General features: G+C 35.4%; 1 protein-coding gene across 2 annotated transcripts; it reads right to left on the reverse strand.

The window, feature by feature from the left end:
- Nucleotides 1–1,848: 1,848 nt before the first annotated feature.
- MPLKIP (M-phase specific PLK1 interacting protein) lies at nucleotides 1,849–20,009 on the reverse strand. 2 transcript variants are annotated; one of them, XM_033088476.1, is made up of 2 exons: nucleotides 19,537–20,009; nucleotides 1,849–2,044 (listed from the first exon to the last, which is right to left on the reverse strand). In XM_033088476.1, the coding sequence occupies exons 1-2, from the start codon at nucleotides 19,873–19,875 to the stop codon at nucleotides 1,919–1,921; spliced, it is 465 nt and encodes a 154-aa protein (XP_032944367.1). In that variant the 5' UTR covers nucleotides 19,876–20,009; the 3' UTR covers nucleotides 1,849–1,918. The 2 variants fall into 2 exon arrangements, with proteins under 2 accessions (XP_032944367.1, XP_032944366.1); XM_033088475.1 differs by lacking the exon at nucleotides 1,849–2,044 and adding an exon at nucleotides 17,991–18,518.
- Nucleotides 20,010–20,096: the final 87 nt, after the last annotated feature.

The raw sequence follows: 20,096 nt of genomic DNA on the forward strand, positions 1-20,096 counted from the left end.
GTTGATTGTTCTGTAATTTATTTTTAATTTTGGTGTGATCCTGGGATGCAGTAGGCATAGCGTTTACCTAATACACCATCTTGGACTACTCTCTGTATCTACCTTTTATACACTACCTGTTGGTAAGTTGCTTAGTAGCTGTCTATGCCTTGGTTATCATACAGGGTTCGGTACTATCTGCAGTTTCAGGAATCCTCTGCGGGGCACAGCACGTATCCTACATGGATAAGGGGGACTACTGTACTGATAAAGAGACATTCTACAAATTGACCACAGTCCCAGGGTTGGGATTTGAACATAGCCATAACAAAATACTGCAGCCTGGGTGGCTTAAACAGAAATTTATTTCTCATAGTTCTGGAGGCTGGAAGTCCCAGATCAAGGACCAGCAGGGTTCAGTTTCTGGTGAGAATTTCCTCCCAGCTTGTACATGGCTGCCTTCTTGCTGGGTCCTCACATGGCCTTTTCTTGGAGTTCATGGAGAGAAAGCCAGATCTCTGGTGTCTTCTTTTTTAACAAGGACACTAATCCTATTGGATCAGGTCCCTACTCTTATCACCTCATTTAACCTTTCTTACTTCCTTACTCCATATATAGCTACACTGGGGGTTAGTGCTTCAGTATATGAATTTGTGGGGGGACATTCAATTCATAACAGTCAGTCTGGCTTCAGAGTCCATACAGAACCACTTATTTTAAGGCCCACATGAAAACTTTCTTTAAGAAATTGGTGCCAGGACAGACTAGCATATGAGCACACTCTCCTCCCAAAATGTGTGTATGTGTTTGTAACAATTCAATAATAGCACTGGGACATAGGCCTCTGTGTCCTAGAAGTTTTTGAAAATTCTTGGTAGAGAACAAATGAAGTTGGAGGAACTAGTATAATAAACAACTAAAAACTTAGGAGCAAACTACCACATTGTGAAATACTCCAGAGTTTTCAAGTTCAGGGACACTAAATATAGGAGGTCTTTTGTATGCCAATATAATTAGTGAAACAAAAACCTAGTTACAGAGAATCACTTACAATGGGGATGGGGGGAGGAGTTAGGAGGGGGGGAAGGGCAGAGGAGAATTCCATAATGGGGAAAAAGTCTGATTGGTACTTGATCTTCAACGATTATGAAAGCTATGAAAATAAGTATTACATTTATAGTTAACAAAATTCTGGTTATAATTGCAACTATGCTAATGGTTAAAATGAATCACCCCTTTGAATGAATCACTAACTGAATCACCCCTTTTCCTTTTTTGGTATAATCTTTCTCATGAAACAGTGTGACAGCATAATAGATAGCCTTCATTCCATGCTCATTTTTGTAACCTATTCATCCCTCTGACCTTCTATTTAATGATATCTGGCCTTAAGGCAATTTGAAACCATGGCCTCTGGTAGGAAGGAATGATTTCATAGTCCTATAGATCTGAGAAAGGAGTAACAAAGTTTATCTTTTCTCCCTCAATCTTATCTCCTGCTATGTCTTCTATTTCCTGGGGCAGAGAATCACATTACAGGCCACAGCTGGAGGGGATGTCTGCTTTCAGATAGGCCTCCTTCAGCTGGATGCATATTATAAGAAATAGCCAACATATTTCAACAGCTTGAATTTTTCCCCTACCATTTTCCATAATACTACACTTCCGTAGGTACATGGTTAGTGTCTCAATGTGTAAGGTAACAATTTATCAAATTTAAGGGTCATCAGAACCCAATTCTCTATCTCTTTTACCTTGCCAATTCCACATTCTAGGATTTGCTACTTGAAGCACCCCACTTCATTTAATTATACTCTGTACAAAGTCAGGATGTGTTTGGCTGCAAATAACAGAAAATCCAGCTAAAAGTTGCATAATCAATAGGGAAATTTATTTTCTCACATAAATCCAGAATAGGTTAGGCTTCAGACACGGTATTTCAGGACTGCAGGCTTACTTCTTTGTAGTTCTCTTGGTTCTGTCTTTCTCTGAGTGTCAGTTTCATCTTCAGCACAGTGGCAAGATTGTTGTGGCAATTCCAGGCATCCCAGTCAGACAAAGTTCTCTAGAGCAAGAAGCATCATCTCTTCAGAAGTACATCTCATAAGCCAAAATTGAGCTACATACACACTGCAAGTCAATCACTGAAAAGGGGAACGAAATGACCAGCCTGACTTAGACCAGGGTAGATGGAATGTTGGAGTGTTACCTATAATCATTAGTAAGCATTAATTAAAAAACAAAAATGTGGACAAAAGTATGAGTCAGAGTTATTGTATTTAAAAACATGATTGCAAACAAAAAAGTGGATGGGCTGTAAAACAGAATATCCACAGCTGAAGATCAAATTAGTGAGCCTGAACATCAAGCTGAGAGATGCTAGGATGATCCTGTCTAAAATTCACCACTAAAAATTTAAATGAAGAAAAGTGTAAAAGGAAAATTAAGAAACGGAGGATAGATCTAGATATCCCACCGTTCATCGATAAGAGTTCCAAAAGTAGAGAATGGAGAGAATGGAGAGAAATAAATAAAGAAATATTGGAAGACAATTTCCCCAGGGTTGAAAGAGACATCAGTCTTCTAATTGAAGAGTTTCACGGAATGCAAAACAAGATGTAAAAAATTTACAGTTGAACTACATCAAAGTAATATCTTGGAATTTTAAATTTAATGGAACTTTGGCTTTATTGAGGAGCTAGCAAAAACAGACTATCTACAAAAGAAAGAGAATCAGACTGGCATCCGATCTGTCACACTAACACAGGATGCTAAAAGTTTCTGCAACATCTAAGGGAAATAATTCTGACCTTAGAATGCCATACTCTGTGTGTTAAGGTAGAGTTGTGTTCCCTTGGCCTTCTTGCTTTGACTGAAATGTGGCTCTTTCCGGAGAACACTGATTGCCCTGCAGCCTTCTCAAGTGATGGCTATTTTCTCTCCCATGTACCACGAGGCCTGGAGTTTATTAGGTGTCATTCTTGATTTTCATTTTCACTTTCAGACCATTCTTGTTGCTTCCTTAAAACTACACAGCTTTGACTGTCATGTCATCAGACTATATCACTCACTTCTCCCTGTTGCTGTTATTTATTGATCTCTGAGTTATTCTTTTCCTTTCACCCTCCCCAGCATACTTCACTTCCTACCCCTTCTTGTAAGATTTTAATTCATGGCTCACTATCACTCTCCTATTTCTATCTTGATTTCAACATCCTTGTGGATGATTCTTCAAATCTTGGCTTCTTTGTTTCTTGACCACTTTTCCCACGATCTCATTCTCCACCTCATGTCAGCTACTGACGCTCTTGCCAAACTCTGGACTTTATCAACCGCAATTCCATAATCCCCCTTTAAGCCCTAATTTAAAGCAGATTACTTATACTACTCCTTGAAATCCCTCCCCATAAGTTTGCAGCTTGCTCCCTTCAACTACCTTTTTCATTATAATCACTCCCTCACTCCCTTATATACATGTTTAACTGCTGTGTCACCTTCTTGCTTTCTTTTACTCACTTAAAAAACCAACACTCTGTTTCGACTCAAACTCCCAAAACACTATTTAAATCCACTCTATGCCTACATCCATACAGCCGAACACTACTGCCACATGCAATTTCCCTGCACTTCATGACCACTGATCTCTTGTGGGCCCGTAAGGCTGCCCAACAATTACACTGCCATATTTCACCAAATCTAAAACATACACATTTCACACTTAGTAGCTCTGAAATGAGGATGTGTCTTCTACGTGCCACTGTGGCATGTCCTATTTAATTTGCAGGGTTTTCACTTTGTTAGTGGAATCTGGAATAACAGTGTGTCTCACAATCACGGGCATCTTAGATTTGATCAAGTATAGCACAATTCTCGAGTCATTTTCGTTCTCTAACACGGTCATCTAATACTGTCCTCCTCTCAGACCGCCAGACCTCCCTTCCTGTATTAGTCGCTGGAGCTTCCGAGGCTGCCATCATGCTGTGTCCTCACATGGTCTTTCCTGTGTGCTCGCATGTCTCCTTCTGTGTCCAAGTTTCCTCTTCTCACAAGGACATCCATTATATTGAATTAGAGCCCACACTAAAGGCTTCACAGTAACTGAATTATCTCTTTAAAGACCTTACTCCAAATATACTCACATCCTGAGGTACTGGGGTCTACAACTTCAACATATGAATTCTGAGGGGACACAACTCAGCCCATAACACTCCCTCATCCTAAATTTCAGTTGATGACTTTTCTCTATTTCATAGATGGAGAAATAAATAAGAGAAATTCCAAAGCTCCTACCTTTCATTAACCGTCTCCATTTCATGAACGTCTTTCCTGTTACTATGGATAAACTATCTGTACTCTTAGAAAATCCCTTCTTGCCAAAACAAAGAGCCTCCCTCCAGCTCACATCTCTCTCCTGCATTATTAATTTTTTCCAATATAAGCTCCAAGGGGTCCAGAGTTTTTTATTTTGTTCTTCTCTACTAGAATTGTGTCTGGTATGTTGTTCAAACTCAATATTTAGTGAACAAAGGCTGATTTTATATATACATAGATATTTTATAATATTTTATATATACATATATATTCTATATATACATATATATCATAAATATATCCATTTATATATAACATGAATGGGTGTACTAGAAGGGAAACCCTTCACTGGAAGTAGAATTATAACAGTTTGTTAAGAGAATAAAATGGAACAAAATTAAGTCAATCATTCCAAGAAAGCAGAACCTTCATAAGAACAAGTAGGTAGTTAAAGAGATGTAGTTGCCTGAAGAGAAAAGTCTCATTGCTCATCTCCATCGTCATGTAAGAATGACAAAGGAGATTCAGATAGAACCATGGCTGAGCAAAAAACTCACGTTACTGGCAAGATAGGGAGTCTCTGCTATTCTCTTCAGTTAGCGTGTGTTATATGTATATGGTGAACATTGTATGTTTCCATTTCTCTCCCATCCTTACGCAAGTTTCTTTTTTTTCCCCTCACTTCTTTTCTTTTCTTTATCCTCCTTCTCTCTCTCCCTCTCTCCTCCTTCTCCTATTCCTTTCAATTCTAATTACCCTGTCTTCTTTCTACCACTGCATATTGAGTATGGTGGAATTGTTTAACTGTGTAATTTAGCTATAATTTGCCATAAGCCGTTGTATTGTATCTAGACTAGAAAACAAATCTATATCATCCAGAACTTTTTTGAACTTCAATATAAATGAATAATGAGACTAAAGATGCATCCAGGGACTAAGAAATTAGATCAAGAAGCTGGAGACATGTAAAAAGCTGGCAAATGAAAACTCGAATCTCAGGAAAACTACAGTCTTTCTAACCAGTGGTGGCAGCCAGACGCCATATTGAAGATGGTCTCTGACTCACTTCTGCCTCCCAAATCTTGGGCAAGTGCATCTAACTGGCAAAATGGAATTTATGTTCAGAACTCTGGGTGCAAGGGAACCAGAATAATTAAAAGAAAGAAAAAAACAAACCCAGTTTTCTAACCTTTCCGAAGAGAAGAAAAGTGAATGAAATAAAAGTTGAGGGACAATTGAAATATTTACTATATACATGATTTTTATATAATTTGTGTTGATTTTTATAAATGTACACTTTAACACATATAAAATTAAGTATTACAGTGACAATTTAATTCTAGGTATTGGTGTATACAAACATTTAACACAGATCGTACACAAGGCAATAGCAGGACTGAGAAAACCAAGGAAGGAATCATACTTTTCCCTCACACAGAGATCAGCTGGAGGTCTAACACCTTCTAATTCTTACACCTGGAACCTGCTCACTCCCAGCTCCATGCTCACTATTTTAATGCACGACAGTCTTTAACCATGACTATTTCTGTGGTTTTACTAAATGTCCTCTGGGAATCCACTGTCAACTCTCTATTCTGTTTTCCACACAGAATCCAGAGCAAAACAAAATTAATAGTAATAACAATTAATAGACTTTTTTTTTGAGCACTTTAGGTTTACAGAAAAAGAGCAGAAAATACAAAGAATTCCCATATATCCTCCCACCCCCACTTTCCCTATTATTGGCATCTTGCATTATTGTGGTAACATTTGTTATAATTGATGAGCCATTATTGATACATTCCTAAGTAAAGGCACAGATAAGAGTTCACTGTGTTGTACATTCTATGCATTTCGGCAAATGTAGAAGGACATGTACCTACCATTATAGTAGTTTCAGTGCTGTAAAAATCCTCTGTGCTCCACCCTCCCTCCACTCATCTACCCCTCCCAACTCCTGGCACCACCGATCTTTTCACTGTCTCCACAGTTTTGCCTTTTCCATAATGTCACATTGTTAGAATCACACGGGTATGTGGCCTTTTCAGATTGGCTTCCTTAAGTTAGTAATATGCATTTAAGTTTTCTCCATGACTTTCTGTGATTTGATAACTCATTTCGTTTCATTGGTGAATAACATTCCATTTTACAGATGTACCAGTTTGCTTACCAATTTACTTACTGAAAGGCATGTTGGTTGTTATAAACATTCGTGTGCAGGTTTTTGTGTGGACGTAAATTTTCAACTCATTTGGGTAACAACCAAGGAGTGGGATTGCTAGATCATTTGGAAAGAGCATATTTAGTTTTTTACGAAACTTCCAAACTGTCCTCCAAATTGGCATTTCCACCAGCAACGAATGAGTTTCTGTGGCTCCACATCTTTGCCAGCATTTGGTGTTGTCAGTGTGTTAGATTTTTGCCATTGGATTTAACCATTGTAACAGTGGTGTTTCATTGTTTTGCAAATATATTCTCCCCATCTGTGGCTTGTTTTTTCATTCTCTTAACAGTGTCTTTTGGTGAAGTTTGAGGAGAAGTTTCAATTTTAATGAAATCCACCTTTTTCTTTTATGGATCATGCTTTTAGTGTTGTATCTAAAAAAGTCATTGCCAGGGGCGGACAGGTGGCTCAACTGGTTAGAGCTTGAGCTCTGGGCAATGGGGCTGCCGGTTTGATTCCCACATGGGCCAGCGAGCTGTGCCCTCCGCAACTAGAATGAAGTCAGTGAGCTGCTGCTAGCTCCAAGTGGCCTGATGGCTCAGTTGGTTGGAGCACAGGCTCTCAACCACAAGGTTGCTGGTTGGATTCCTCCACTCCTGCAAGGGATGGTGGGCTCCGCCCCCTGCAACTAACTACGGCAACTGGACCTGGAGCTAAGCTGCGCCCTCCACAACAAAAATTGAAAGGACAACAACTTGACTTGGAAAAGTCCCGTAAGTACACACTGTTCCCCAATAAAGTCCTGTTCCCCTTAAAAAAAAAAAAGTCATTGCCAAACCAAAGGTCACCTAGATCTTCTCCTGTGTTATCTTCTTTATAGGTCTGTGTTTTACATTTAGGTCTATGACTCATTTTGATCTAATTTTTGTAAAATCTGTGTCTAGATTCACTGTTTTGTTTTTGCATGTGGAAGTCCAGTTGTTCCAGCACCATTTGCAGAAAAGTATTCTTTCCCTATTGAATTGCCTTTGCTTCTTTGTCAAAGATCAATTTGTGTTGGTCTGTTTCTGGTCTCTCTAGTCTGTTCCATAGGTCTGTTCCATTGACCTAGTTGTTTATTCTTTCACCAATACCACATGGTCTTGTTTACTGTAGCTTTATAGTAAATCTTGAAGTCAGGTAGTGTCAGCCCTGCAACTGCGTTCTTCTTCAATATTGTATTGGTTATTTTTGGTCTTTTGCCTTTACAATTAAACTTTAGATTAAATTGGTTAATATCCACAAAATAACTTCCTGGAGTTTTGATTGGGATTACATCGAATCTATAAATCAAATTGGGAAGAACTGATATCTTGACAACATTGAGTCTTCCAATCCATGTACACTGAATATCTCCATGTATTTAAAATTTTTTATTTCTTTTGCTAGGTTTGTAGTTATACATACATATCTTGTGTATATTTTGTTAGATTTATACCTAATTAGTTTTCTTAGTGCTAATATAAGTGGTATTGGATTTTTAAATTTCAAATTCAAATTGTTCATGACTAGTATATAAGAAAACAATTAACTTTTGTGTATTAACTGTTTATACTGCAACCTTGCTATAATTGCTTATTATCGTGTTTCCCCGAAAATAAGTCCTAGCCAGACAATCAGCTCTAATGCGTCTTTTGGGGCAAAAATTAATATAAGACCCGGTATTTTATATTATTATTATATTATACCCGGTCTTAAATTATGGTAAAATAAGACCGGGTCGTATATTAATGTTTTGCTCCAAAAGATGCATTAGAGCTGATTGTCCGGCTAGGTCTTATTTTCGGGGAAACACTTCCAGGACTTTTTTCTTTTTATTTGTGATTTTCTATATAGATAATCATGTCATCTGCAAATAGTTTTATTTCTTCCTCCCCAATTTGTATACCATTTTCCCCTTTTCTTGTCTTACTGATTAGGTAGGGCTTCCAGTATGATATTGGAAAGTAGTGGTAAGAGGGGGCATCTTTGCCTTGCTCCTGATCCTGGTGGGAAAGCATTTGGTTTTTCACCATTTAGCATATTAGCTGTAGGTTTTGTGTAGATGTTCTTTATCGAGTTTTGGAAGTTCCCTTCTAGTCCTAGTTTGCTGAGAGTTTTAATTATGAATGGATGTTGGATTTTGTCAAAAGCCTTTTCTGCATCTATTGATATGATTGTATGATTTTTCGTCTTTAGTCTGGTGATACATTAATTGATTTTTGAACACTGAATCAGCCTTGCATACCTGGAATCCTACTTGTTCATGGTACATTTCTTTTAAAACATTGTCGAATTTAATTTGCTGCTATTTTGTTGAGGATTTTTGCATCTATATTCATGAGAGATATTGGTATAGTATTCCCTTGTAAGGTCTTTGTCTGATTTTGGTATTAGCGTTAATTCTGGGATTATAGAATGTGTTAAGAGATCAGAGTTATAGTTCTAAGAAATGAGAAAAGCATATGTGTACCCCATAGCCAGCCTTAATAAATCGTAATATTTTTGAAACTTGGATAGATTGGAACACACACCCACCTACCCAAATTTATTTGAAGCCTTTAACTCCCCACCCCATCTCCAAATAATTACTGTTATGAATATAGTGTTTGTTACTTTTATTCATGTTTTCATACTATTACTTTACACTTATACATCTATAAATAATACAAAATATTGTTTTGCAGGCTTTTACATTTTATGTGAAGACTATCATATAGGCTTTTTTTTTCTTTCTTTTCTTTGCTCAAAATTATTTTGAATTTAATTAATATTATATCATGAAATTCTAATGAATTCAATTGTTGAATTTTATTACATTGTGCAAATATACAACTTATTCACCCTTTCTCCTATTGGTGGTCAGACTGTTGCTAATTTTTTGATTACTGTAAAGAACATTCTTGAATATGTCTCTGCACAAATTCAAATGCAAGGATTTCTCTAGGTTACATATTGTAAAGGAAAATAATTCATTTTGTGTCTTACTTCCCTATTTGCAAGAATAATTTCTGCTAGGAGGGCTTTCATATACTTTTACTCAGTAAGAAAATTAACAGTATTTTTATGCTGAGTTAATATGAAAACGATGAGGTCATGTTCAGCAGGTTATTATACAAAGTTTGTGAGCAAATTCAACCTACTATTCCAACTCTAATAAACAAATTTCATGCAAAAATATTTTTAAAGGTTTACTTTTCTATAATCTCATGTTGACAGGTAACAATTCTTGGAGGATAATATTAAATATGAATCTAAGAATGTATAGGAATGAGTCTTTGTCCTTCGGAGTCAACACTTAACAAGTACATCTGACCTAGATTTTATGGTTTCTGCTACATAGTCTCTGACCTTACAAAAAAATCTTTCTGAACATATTTTCGTTCCCCAAAGTACTTTGACAATGTTAGAAAGCTTTCTAATTCTACGCTATTCTAACCTGTGGCTGTTTCCAGCTACAAATTTAGGAAAGGCTGAATTATGTTAATTGGGGTTTATAATAATTTTATTCCACAATATCTAGATATGGATTTCCTGGGTTTCAGGATATTGAGCATCTTTGGCTTTACTATATTGCCAAATGCTCTCTAAAGTGATTCTTCCTACCAGTTTATATTCGCATGAGTTGTGTAGGATGCTCCACATCTTCAACACATTGTGTTGTCAGTCTTTTACAGTTTTATCAATCTGATGAATGTGATGTGAAGTCATTGTGACTTAAATTTCTTTTTGATTATTAGCGATTCACATGCTTATTGCCCATCTAGGTTTTCTCTTCTATAATTGTATTTCTTGGCCCATTGGGTTACTTGTCTTTCTAATAGATTTGTAGAAATTGTTTACATATTCTAGATATGAATAATTTTAGTCATCTGTATTGTAAATAGCATATCCTTTAACTTTATGCTATTTGTTGTTTTTAATATTGATACAGTCAAGTTTCTCAACCTTTTATGTGCTCTTTGTATAAGAAATCCTTCCCAATTCAAGTTACAAAAAATGTTGCCTACATTTTCTTCTAAACATCTTTTAAAATTCTTTTTAGTTTTACTTTTCACATTCAGGCCTATTCTACTTGGAATTTTGTTTTTAAATGGTATGAGGTAGGGATATACTATTATTTTTTTCAAAACCATAAACAATCGACCTATTACCACTTACTGTCTGTTCTTGTCCCATTGATCTAGTGCTATCTTAACCATATATCTAGTTTTTATATATGTGTGAATTTGTTTCTGAAGTCTCTATTTTTGTGTCTTTAGTCTGTTTATTCTTGCACCGATCAGTGATTAGTTTTACAAGTTCATCTGGTTGAGCAAGCCTGCTTACATTTTTCTCATTCAACCTTTTTTATGGTGAAACTTGACCCTTCCTTCTTTCATATAAATATTGGAATCATTTTTTAAGGTCCACAAAAATTATTTTGAGATTTTGAATGGAATTGGATTGACTTTATAGATTAATTTAAGGAGAATGGACATACATGCAATATTGTACCTTTTCATCCGTGAATAATCTACTTAGTCATGCTTTTTAAAAAGTTCTTTAGAAATGCCTTACAATTTTCTGTTGTCTTCCCCTTCTCCACATGCCAGTATTTATTGCAGCTTGCTTTGGAGGGTGGGGCATTTTATAGCATTTTTTGACAGCTGTGTAGAAATGTCGTTAATTGTATCATTCTTTGATCCACAGTAGTTCAAAAACATTTGCCTCTTGGAGTCATATACAGACAATATTATCTGGAAACAAGATCAGTTTCATCTCTCCATTTACAAGTCTCAGATCTCTTCCCATTTCCTGACAACTTTCGTGTATTTGATTTTAAGCAATATTTTTTTTCATGTACTGTTATTATAGATCCTCTCATTTAACCAATTAATGAGGTGTATTATAGAAATAAATTTCCAGATGCCGAAATACCATTGTGATTACTGAGATAAACCCCATTAGTTCCTTTTTTGTTTGTAATTGCTTAATTGTGATGTCTTATTTAGGATTTTTAACAAATACGTTCATAAATGAAATGATCTACAATTTCTGTTTTTAGGGTCCTTTGCCAGGTTTGAGATCAAATTAATTCCATAGGTATAAACTGTGTTGAATTTTTTTTTTTTTTACTAAAAATTATTGTAATACAGGAATTATGTATCCCTATGAAGGCCTGGTAAATTTGATGTTATTTGTAGGGAGAAGACATGATTATCAACTCAGTATCTGTAATGCTTATTGGTTTATTCTGACTTTCTATTTAAGCTGATTATAATAATGTATTTTCTAAAATATTACTTATTTCATCTATGTTTTTAAATACTCTGGCATAGAGTTGGTCATCCTGTTTGTATGATTTTCAAAGCCTTTATTGGTAGTAATAGAATTTCTTCATCTTACTCCTCAGCATACCAGGAAAACCAGTCATTTTTTGTCATCTGGGTCCAATGGACCCTTTAATTTTGAAAAATATTTTGTTCTTTAGTGAAAATGTAGAGAGTAAAGAGATAGTTAGAAACAACTTTATTAGAAATTTTAATAAGAATGTAAACATAAACACACAAATTTTTATTTAATATTTTTCTGCTTTTGAAGGTATTTAATACAAAAGATGGGTAACATCCCTTAAACACAGCTAGGTGTTCATCAACTGTCATGAATCTAGTATATATTCATCTTATGAATCTTGACTCCAGAGTTCAAATGTATCTCTAATGGGCTCTTGTTTATTATCACTTTCTTTTTGCACTTTCATCTTCAAAATGCAATGCATTTAAGAACTCTGATGTCACATTTTTGTTGAAGAGAGGATGGTGATCTTTTTTGCTTCATAATTGCAGAATATTTTCACTTTCTGATTTCTAAACACCAATTAAAATGGGAAATCCAATTGATTTTTCACTTACATCACCTATTTTTTCAATCACCTGCCTTTAGTATTTGTCTACTTACAAACCCTATCATGTAAATTTATGATGAACACGAAAGATGTTCTTGTCACAAATTATTGTGTTATAAAATCCTTCCTTTTGGATGACTGACTGGATGAGCGTATCATATGTCCTTTTGTCCTTAGAAACATATTGTTTGCTCATTGAATCTTGAGTTTCAGAAAATTTTTTGTCTTGAGATTTTGCTTATGAGTCCAGAGTGCTGATCTTTTTAATAATCATGAAACATCTGTTAATTTTCTTTGCCATTATGGATGAAAAATGAAAAGTGTTAAATTCCTAGTTGGGCCCAAATAAAAGCTTAAAAAACATTTACATAAATTGTGTTGCTAGACTTCTTTTATACCTTCTTTTAAGATGATGCAATATTTGAGGCCATGAAATAAGAAAACTGAAGGGTAATGCAAGTGATAATTTATTTCACTGTTGCAGTATCCTTCTAAGTGATCCATCACTTGTTTTCTTACTGCAGTCATTTTTTTTTTTCAGCATAGTTCCTGATGTTACACTAAAGGTTAATATTGCTTATGTTTTTTCCTCTTGTTCTTTTTTTTCATTAGTCTTGGTCTACTTTAACCCAAAGAATAGGCTTTTACTTTTGTCGACAAGCTCTATAGTTTGTCTTCTGTTTCACTGACTTATTTTCTGAGGGAGGGTACTTTTTGTTCTTAAATTTATTGAACATTTTGGTCAGAAAATATGATCTGCACATCTATCAAATCTTTGAAATTTGCAGAAATTCTTTGTGATTTAGAACATTAAAAATTTATTCTATACTGTGTATATTTGAAAAGAATACATATATACAGAGGGTGCCAAAAAAAGTATATATTTTACAAGATTTTTAGGATTCATTTGATTCACACCATCTTTCGAGTGAACGTCATACTACACATAGCTACTGTGATTCAACTTTAAAAAGTAATACTACATAGATAACATTTCTTAAAATGTGTACATTTTTGGGCATCCCTGGTATTACATATAATCTCTACTTTGTATACCAGTTCTCTGTATCGTTACAGATTCTACATCACTTTTCTAAACTAGCAAATAGATTGATTCCATTTCTCTACTCCAATCTGATAATGTCTTTTAAAATTTTTTTTACGTTTTAAAGATTCATTGTTATTACTGAAATATTTGGACTTATTGCTGTCATTTTTTACTTTTTTTCTTCCTTCTCTGACTTCTCTTGGATTTATGGTTTACTACAGTTCCCTTTCTACACCCTCTGCTATGTTGAGATCCTTAAAAATTTTGGTTATCTATTCTTTAAAGTAATTTTGAAAAGTGATGTACTGTTTTACGTATTTTCATGTCAATATAAAAATATTTTTATCATAAGTTCAGGAAATTGCAAAGGAAGTCATTTCTGTAGTAGTGATATTTTAAGCTAAATCTATTACATTAACTCAATTTAAGTATCACTGCAATTTGGTATCAACCATCACTCCTTAAATTAGTAAAAATTTTACACTATTTTATTGGCAATTCATTTCCATTTTACTGCCTCATGTAATTTTTATCTCATTGCGAAATACTGTGATTCTTTAAAATCTTTTACTGCTACTCTGTCAGATAGCTGCTTTTCAAAATACATAAAAATATATTTATTGAAATAAAAAACATTTTTGGAAATTAAAAAATTCCATTCCTTATGACTGTAAACCTCCAAATGTTAAAGACTGTTGTCTGGATTATCATTAGTATTCAAATGATAAAAACAACAAATATATCAATTTTAATAAGTTATTAAAACACAAAATAAAGTTTAATTGGAAATGTATCTATTAATGAAATGGATAGTGCTGTATTTTTCTATATTCAAGGGTAAAGACTGCTCATTGCTAGAATGAGACATCAATTTTATTCCTATTTTTAAAGTATAGATATAAATGCTGAGAACTCATTCACACATATAAATAAAAAGCGAATTTTATTATAGCAATGCCACTTAGTTCTTGGATGCTTTTTATGTAATATACCACAAATCATAAAACTGATCATTAAATTATTTTTAATGATCATTAATTGACAATTTGATTAAGGTTTCTTCAATTTTGCTGAAAGCAAAGAATTAAAAACCACTCTTACTAAAGACCTTGTTCAGGCCATTTTCCTTTTCAGCTTTTTGGAGTGTTAACCAAAAAGATTTACTAAGACTTACCTACAACTCTTACACTTAGTCACCTTGCTTATTGATCGTTAATACAAACTGAGTAAAAACACCCCCACAAAAATTGGAAGTTGCATAGGTTTTTTTAAGGGTGATTATATTATATATAGATTAGAAATTTTGTTTGAAAACCATTTTATGCTTTTTATAGAATTAGGATACAGTTTAGAAATCTGAGAAAAGTTAATCCTAATTGAGTAATTAAAGCTAGTTTTTTTAAAGTTAAATGCGTTGTATCCTAAAACTCTGTTTTACGGACATTTATGCCTATACCTACCTATATGTAAGTATATGTTCTGCTTTTAAGAGTATTGTTTATGCTATTTCATCAAACTAAGACACACATTTTAACATCTCTGGATGGCATATCATAGTTTAGTTGACAGTGTTTTTACTAAGTGGTATATAATGGTGAATCATATAATAATTGTGTCTTAGATTAGAAGAAAAATTAGATTAGACTATGGAAATTCAGAGCAAAAAGATACTGGGTCACTAATAAATTCAGGGCTTATGCAAGGTATACTGATAGTGATCACATTTTATGACTACTACTGATGACTACTATTTTATTTACAGTAAAACCCACAATATATTTGTTAATTTAAACCTAAATACACAGGAATGAAAAAAGCATAGAAATGGCTTGGAGACAATGAGCAGATTTTGGCCAGATAAAACATTAATACGAATTTGCAGAATCTAATAATAAACCTGGGAAACGTTAATGAAAATGTTTCTCCTAGGAATCTGAAAAACGCTCTAGAAAATATAAAACCATGAACTTACCTTTGAAATGATCTTTCAACTTTAAGATGTAATGTTATTATCAGAAATAAACATAAAACTTAACTTCCTCCTCCTTGGAATCATGCAAATTATGCTACTGAGACAGGTTTGAGATATATTCACTGTGCTCTTTACCATTATTGATCGTGGTCAGTATGCCTGACAGCAGATTTACCAAAACCCATCATGCTTTTATACCAATCTTGAATATTCTAAGCTAGATGAGGCAAGCAACCTTATGATTTGTTACCTAAAAATAAGGTGACTTTCCCTCATGCTCTCTTACTTTCACACTATTCACCCCCAAGAAAAGTGTTTTTTCGAATAGTCATGAGAAGAAAGGCAAGGTCATTAAACAAAAACTGTCACCACTCTCTTTCTATTTGACAACACATCTAAATTCTGAACATCTCCACGTGGGCCAATATAACTCATTTCTAAGATCACACTCCACCCATGATGAAAATACATTAATTTTCACCACACTTCCTTGTTGGAAATGAAGAAAGGTCTCCTTAGGTTCAAAGGGAAGGGACATAACTCCACATCTTGATGGGGTAGGGGCAAGATTCCGGAGAGTATGTGGATCTAAAATATTGTTGGGGTCATTTGAGAAATACAGTCTGTCACAGGTTTCTCTTGTAAAGTAAGGAAGAGTGACTGTGAAAAGGCAGAAGGGAAAATGGGCAATTGATCATGGAAATGCTCCTTAGGTAGACCAGTTTTAAGAGAGCACATATGGGAATTGAGGATCTGGCTCTGGATCCCCAAAGCTATCTATGCTTGCACACCCCTTGGAAAGTTGACTACTTCTAGGAGTATACATACCGTTGTTTGAAGATCCAGCTATATATTATTTTTCCATTCTTTAATTATATGAATATTTAAGATGCTTACTTAACTATAATTTTTTGTTCTAACAAAATTATTTAGTATTTCTGTAGAGGTAAAAATGGGTATTCTAGAACACTAAGAAAAATCATTTAAAGAATAATCCATTTTTTTTTTCACTCAGCTAAACAAAAATAGGCTAATAATAGAAACAACCCAAAGTATCAATGTGGAAAGAACTTTGACAACTAAACACATGACCGACTAGAGCAATACAGCAATGCACCTTTGCTGAAATCAAAAAATATTCCTCTAAAGAAGATTAGAAAACATCAGACCTCTGGAAGTAGATGTTGGTAATGTGGCAGGAAAAAATTTTTAGAAGTAGTTGTTTAAAATTACACTTATAAAGTAGTAAAATAAAATGCACATAAACCATTATACAGTTACAGTTTGAAAGTCTTCCAAATATGAAAAACTTTAGCACAAAATCCTTCCTGCCTTCTTTTCTTTGCCAATAACCCAGTGATCTCTAAGAGATGGCTTAATAATTATTTCCAAAAGCCATTTCCTACAGATTTAAGCACCTACTATTTTTCCAGGCATCATTCTAAGAGCTGAGGAGATAGGGGTGAATGAGAAATAGCTTACAATTTATTGAGTGCTTACTATGTGCCAGGCTCTGGCTTAAGTTTCACACATGTAAACCCATTTAATCCTCAAACACAACACCTCTATGATATGGGTACTATTAATTTCTTCATTATACATATGAGAAAACTGAGGCATAGAGAAGTTAAATAACTCATCCAGCTAGTAATCGGTAGTAGTAGTCCTGGGTTTTCATGGAGATTTTATTAATCTAAAATCCTTTCCTTTTCATTTTCTTCTTTGCCTCTATGAAAGACCCAGCAAACAAATAGTACTGGGAATGGCTCAAATAGGTGTGGCCATTTCATTTTTAGACATTTATTTCTGGGAACGTTTAAGAGAAATTTTAAGTAGCTCTATTTTCATGTATTATGACCTCAAAATATCTAAAAAGCCTCGTTTAAATATTTTGGGGGAAAAATCCCTTTATATTTTTCTCTCCATTACTGTAGGTAAACATACATAGCATTCCTTCCTGTGGAAAACCATTTCTCCAATCCAGGTAGGCCTAGTGGGGCTGAGGATCACAGGACCCTATCTCATTGTTGGGGTAGGTCCACTGTTCAAACTAATTAAGCCACACTGCCTTTGTCATAGTTATTAGATCAGGACTACCGAAACATGATCTAAGCAAGGCTAATCTGTCATCCCTGGGAAATGTCCTCTTCACAATGGAAGTGAGATGGCTGGAAGCCAGTCCTCAAGAGAAAATGACTCTACAATACTGAGAGATGTGGAGAAATTCAGACACTAAATACTTTGATCTAGCTATGCAAGAAATAAATATATCCTTGCCCTTTCCAGCTAAATGAGTATGAAGGGTTTAAAAACTTTTTTTTACTTGAGTGCCTGTGACTTCCAATCAAGTTTCAATGCATTTTTACAAAAGCATTACATAAAATATGCACATAGAACAATGGTTATAATAGGAATAGAAATCTCCTTTATTCACTTCTTTTACCCCCCTTTTACTTATGAACATATAGAACTGTCTACAGCTCAAAGAATCGTTTATCTCTTTTATTTTCAAATGTAGTAGGCAAAATATTTACTTATGAATTCTAACTAAGTGATTACAAAGCATTACTTTAATAATTCTACTTCTTTAGCATATGACAAAACCACAATATAGCTAGAAAACAAAATGTTTTATTTTAAAACACTGGAAAAACATTAAAAGACAAATGTCCATTATATTACCAAGAATGTTAACTATTTGGAAACTATAAATCTTCTAATTTGTGGTAGGCACTTCCAAAAGAGCTAAATATTGCAATTTATTCTACCATATGTCTTCTCTAACACCAACAATATTTGACAAGATGAAAAATACCAAGAAGCCCTAACTAATTATTCAATCAAAATCACCATGTTAGGGTTCAACTTAATTACACAAGTAAAAGTTTTGTCCAAGATGTTCCTGACACATGAGGGTTCCAGTTGAATTTCAGAAATGTTAACAAAAGTATCTTCCTTTTTTGCCTGTGAATGTTTGAGTATTGCTGTATCGTTGGCTTATATCCACTACAGATATTGGTTCTAGGCCAGCCCAAGGGTCTTCAAGCATTGAAGGCTTGAAATAACTTTCCAACTCATTAGATATTCTTTTTTCTCTACCACGCCCTGATCCAAAAGGTGTAGATGTCCTTGGAGAACCCTTTAGAAAAAAAATCAGTTAAAAATAACATTTAGTAGCGATAACTGGTACTTTTTCTTTAAAAGCTAATTGGGATCACATTGCTAGTTAAAAGTTGTGCCCTGAATTCAAATATGTTCAACTGCAAAGTCTTCCTTCAATCTAGTGTTTTTGTTTTTAAAAAGCATTTAAACTAATTTGATATGCTCATTTATTAATAATTCCATGCCCATTGTCACCTCACTTTTGGGTTTCCAATGTAGTAACTTTGCAGAACTATCAAATGGTGAAGAAATAATTATATTTCATTTTTTCCTCAAAATTTCCAGTTTCTTCTGAAGAAAAATTAAAACTTTTTAACCCTACAGCTTCAAAATTTCTAGAACCTTTCCATCTCATTAGCTCCAGACTCAAAGGGGTGGAGTTGGTTTAGCATAAGGGGAAAAGCACCGAGTACATGCAAGTTATAAACCACAGAAATCCTACACACACCACAAATACTCTCTTTCATCGTCCCGTATTCACTCTCACTGAGAGGAACGGGAAATTTACAACCATCACCGATATTCCCTTGAGAGGACTTGGAGCAGAAGCCAGCGTAGTTCGAAAACAAAGGCCGGAAAAAAGTGCCAGCAAATGGAAGGATGGTACTAGCCTATAAACAACCCTCTAAACTAGATGAAGTCTATGTGGGAATTCATTTGCTTTTTTTCCCTCTGGAAGACCCGGGCTCAGAATAATTTACTGGAACAGTCGGCAAGGCCCGACAAAGGAGATGGAATTAGGGAAATCTCCTGTGAATGAGTGGCGTGTAGCGGCTAAAAGCAGGAGGGCTCTAGAAAGTAGGGCTCTGCCACTTTCTAAGGTAATCTAAGAAAGTTACTTAACTTCTCTGAGCCTCAGTTTATTCATCTAAAAAGCAGGGCTAACAATAGTGTCTCACCTCATAGAGGATTAAACAAAATAATCCACGTAAAGGGATTATTAGTCCAATGCCTGCCATACAGTAAGAGCTCAGCAAACGCTGGCTATTTATTACCTGGGGGTGGGTCAGCTGCTGCCCTGGGGAGTAGCCGAATTGCTGCTGGGACCCCGCGGGAGACCTGGAGTAGGAGCCAGGGTAGCCGCCAGGGGACGGAGACCCGAACCGGCCCCCCGGGAAGCTGCCGCCGTGTCGCGGAGAGTGGCTGCTCCCGTAGGGTCTAGACCGGGGCCCGTAAGGCGACGTGTGGTGCTGGCTCCCGTACCCGTCCCGAGGGGAGGGCGGCCGTGGTCCGCCTCCGCCAGGGGTACCCCGGAAGCTGCTCCCGCTACCCCAACCTCCTACACCCGGGCCGGGGTAAGGAGGGGTAGGGGGTCGAAAATTCTGTCGGTGCATATCAGGAGACGAAGACCTCACTGCCGCGTTCTCTCCCCGGAACTGTCCCGCTCAACCCTTCACAGAGCATTGGTGGTCCTTTAACAAAACAGTCCTCCGCCTGCTAGTACCGTACAACACATTGGTTCCGGACTCACAAAAGGTTCCGCTAGGGGCAGAGGGATAAGTGGGTTATTGAATTGGGTATCGAATGACCGAATTTAAATGAACAGAGTCGAGGA

The sequence above is a fragment of the Rhinolophus ferrumequinum genome, chromosome 20, assembly GCF_004115265.2.
Source record: "Rhinolophus ferrumequinum isolate MPI-CBG mRhiFer1 chromosome 20, mRhiFer1_v1.p, whole genome shotgun sequence".
NCBI classification, from domain to species: Eukaryota; Metazoa; Chordata; class Mammalia; order Chiroptera; family Rhinolophidae; genus Rhinolophus; species Rhinolophus ferrumequinum.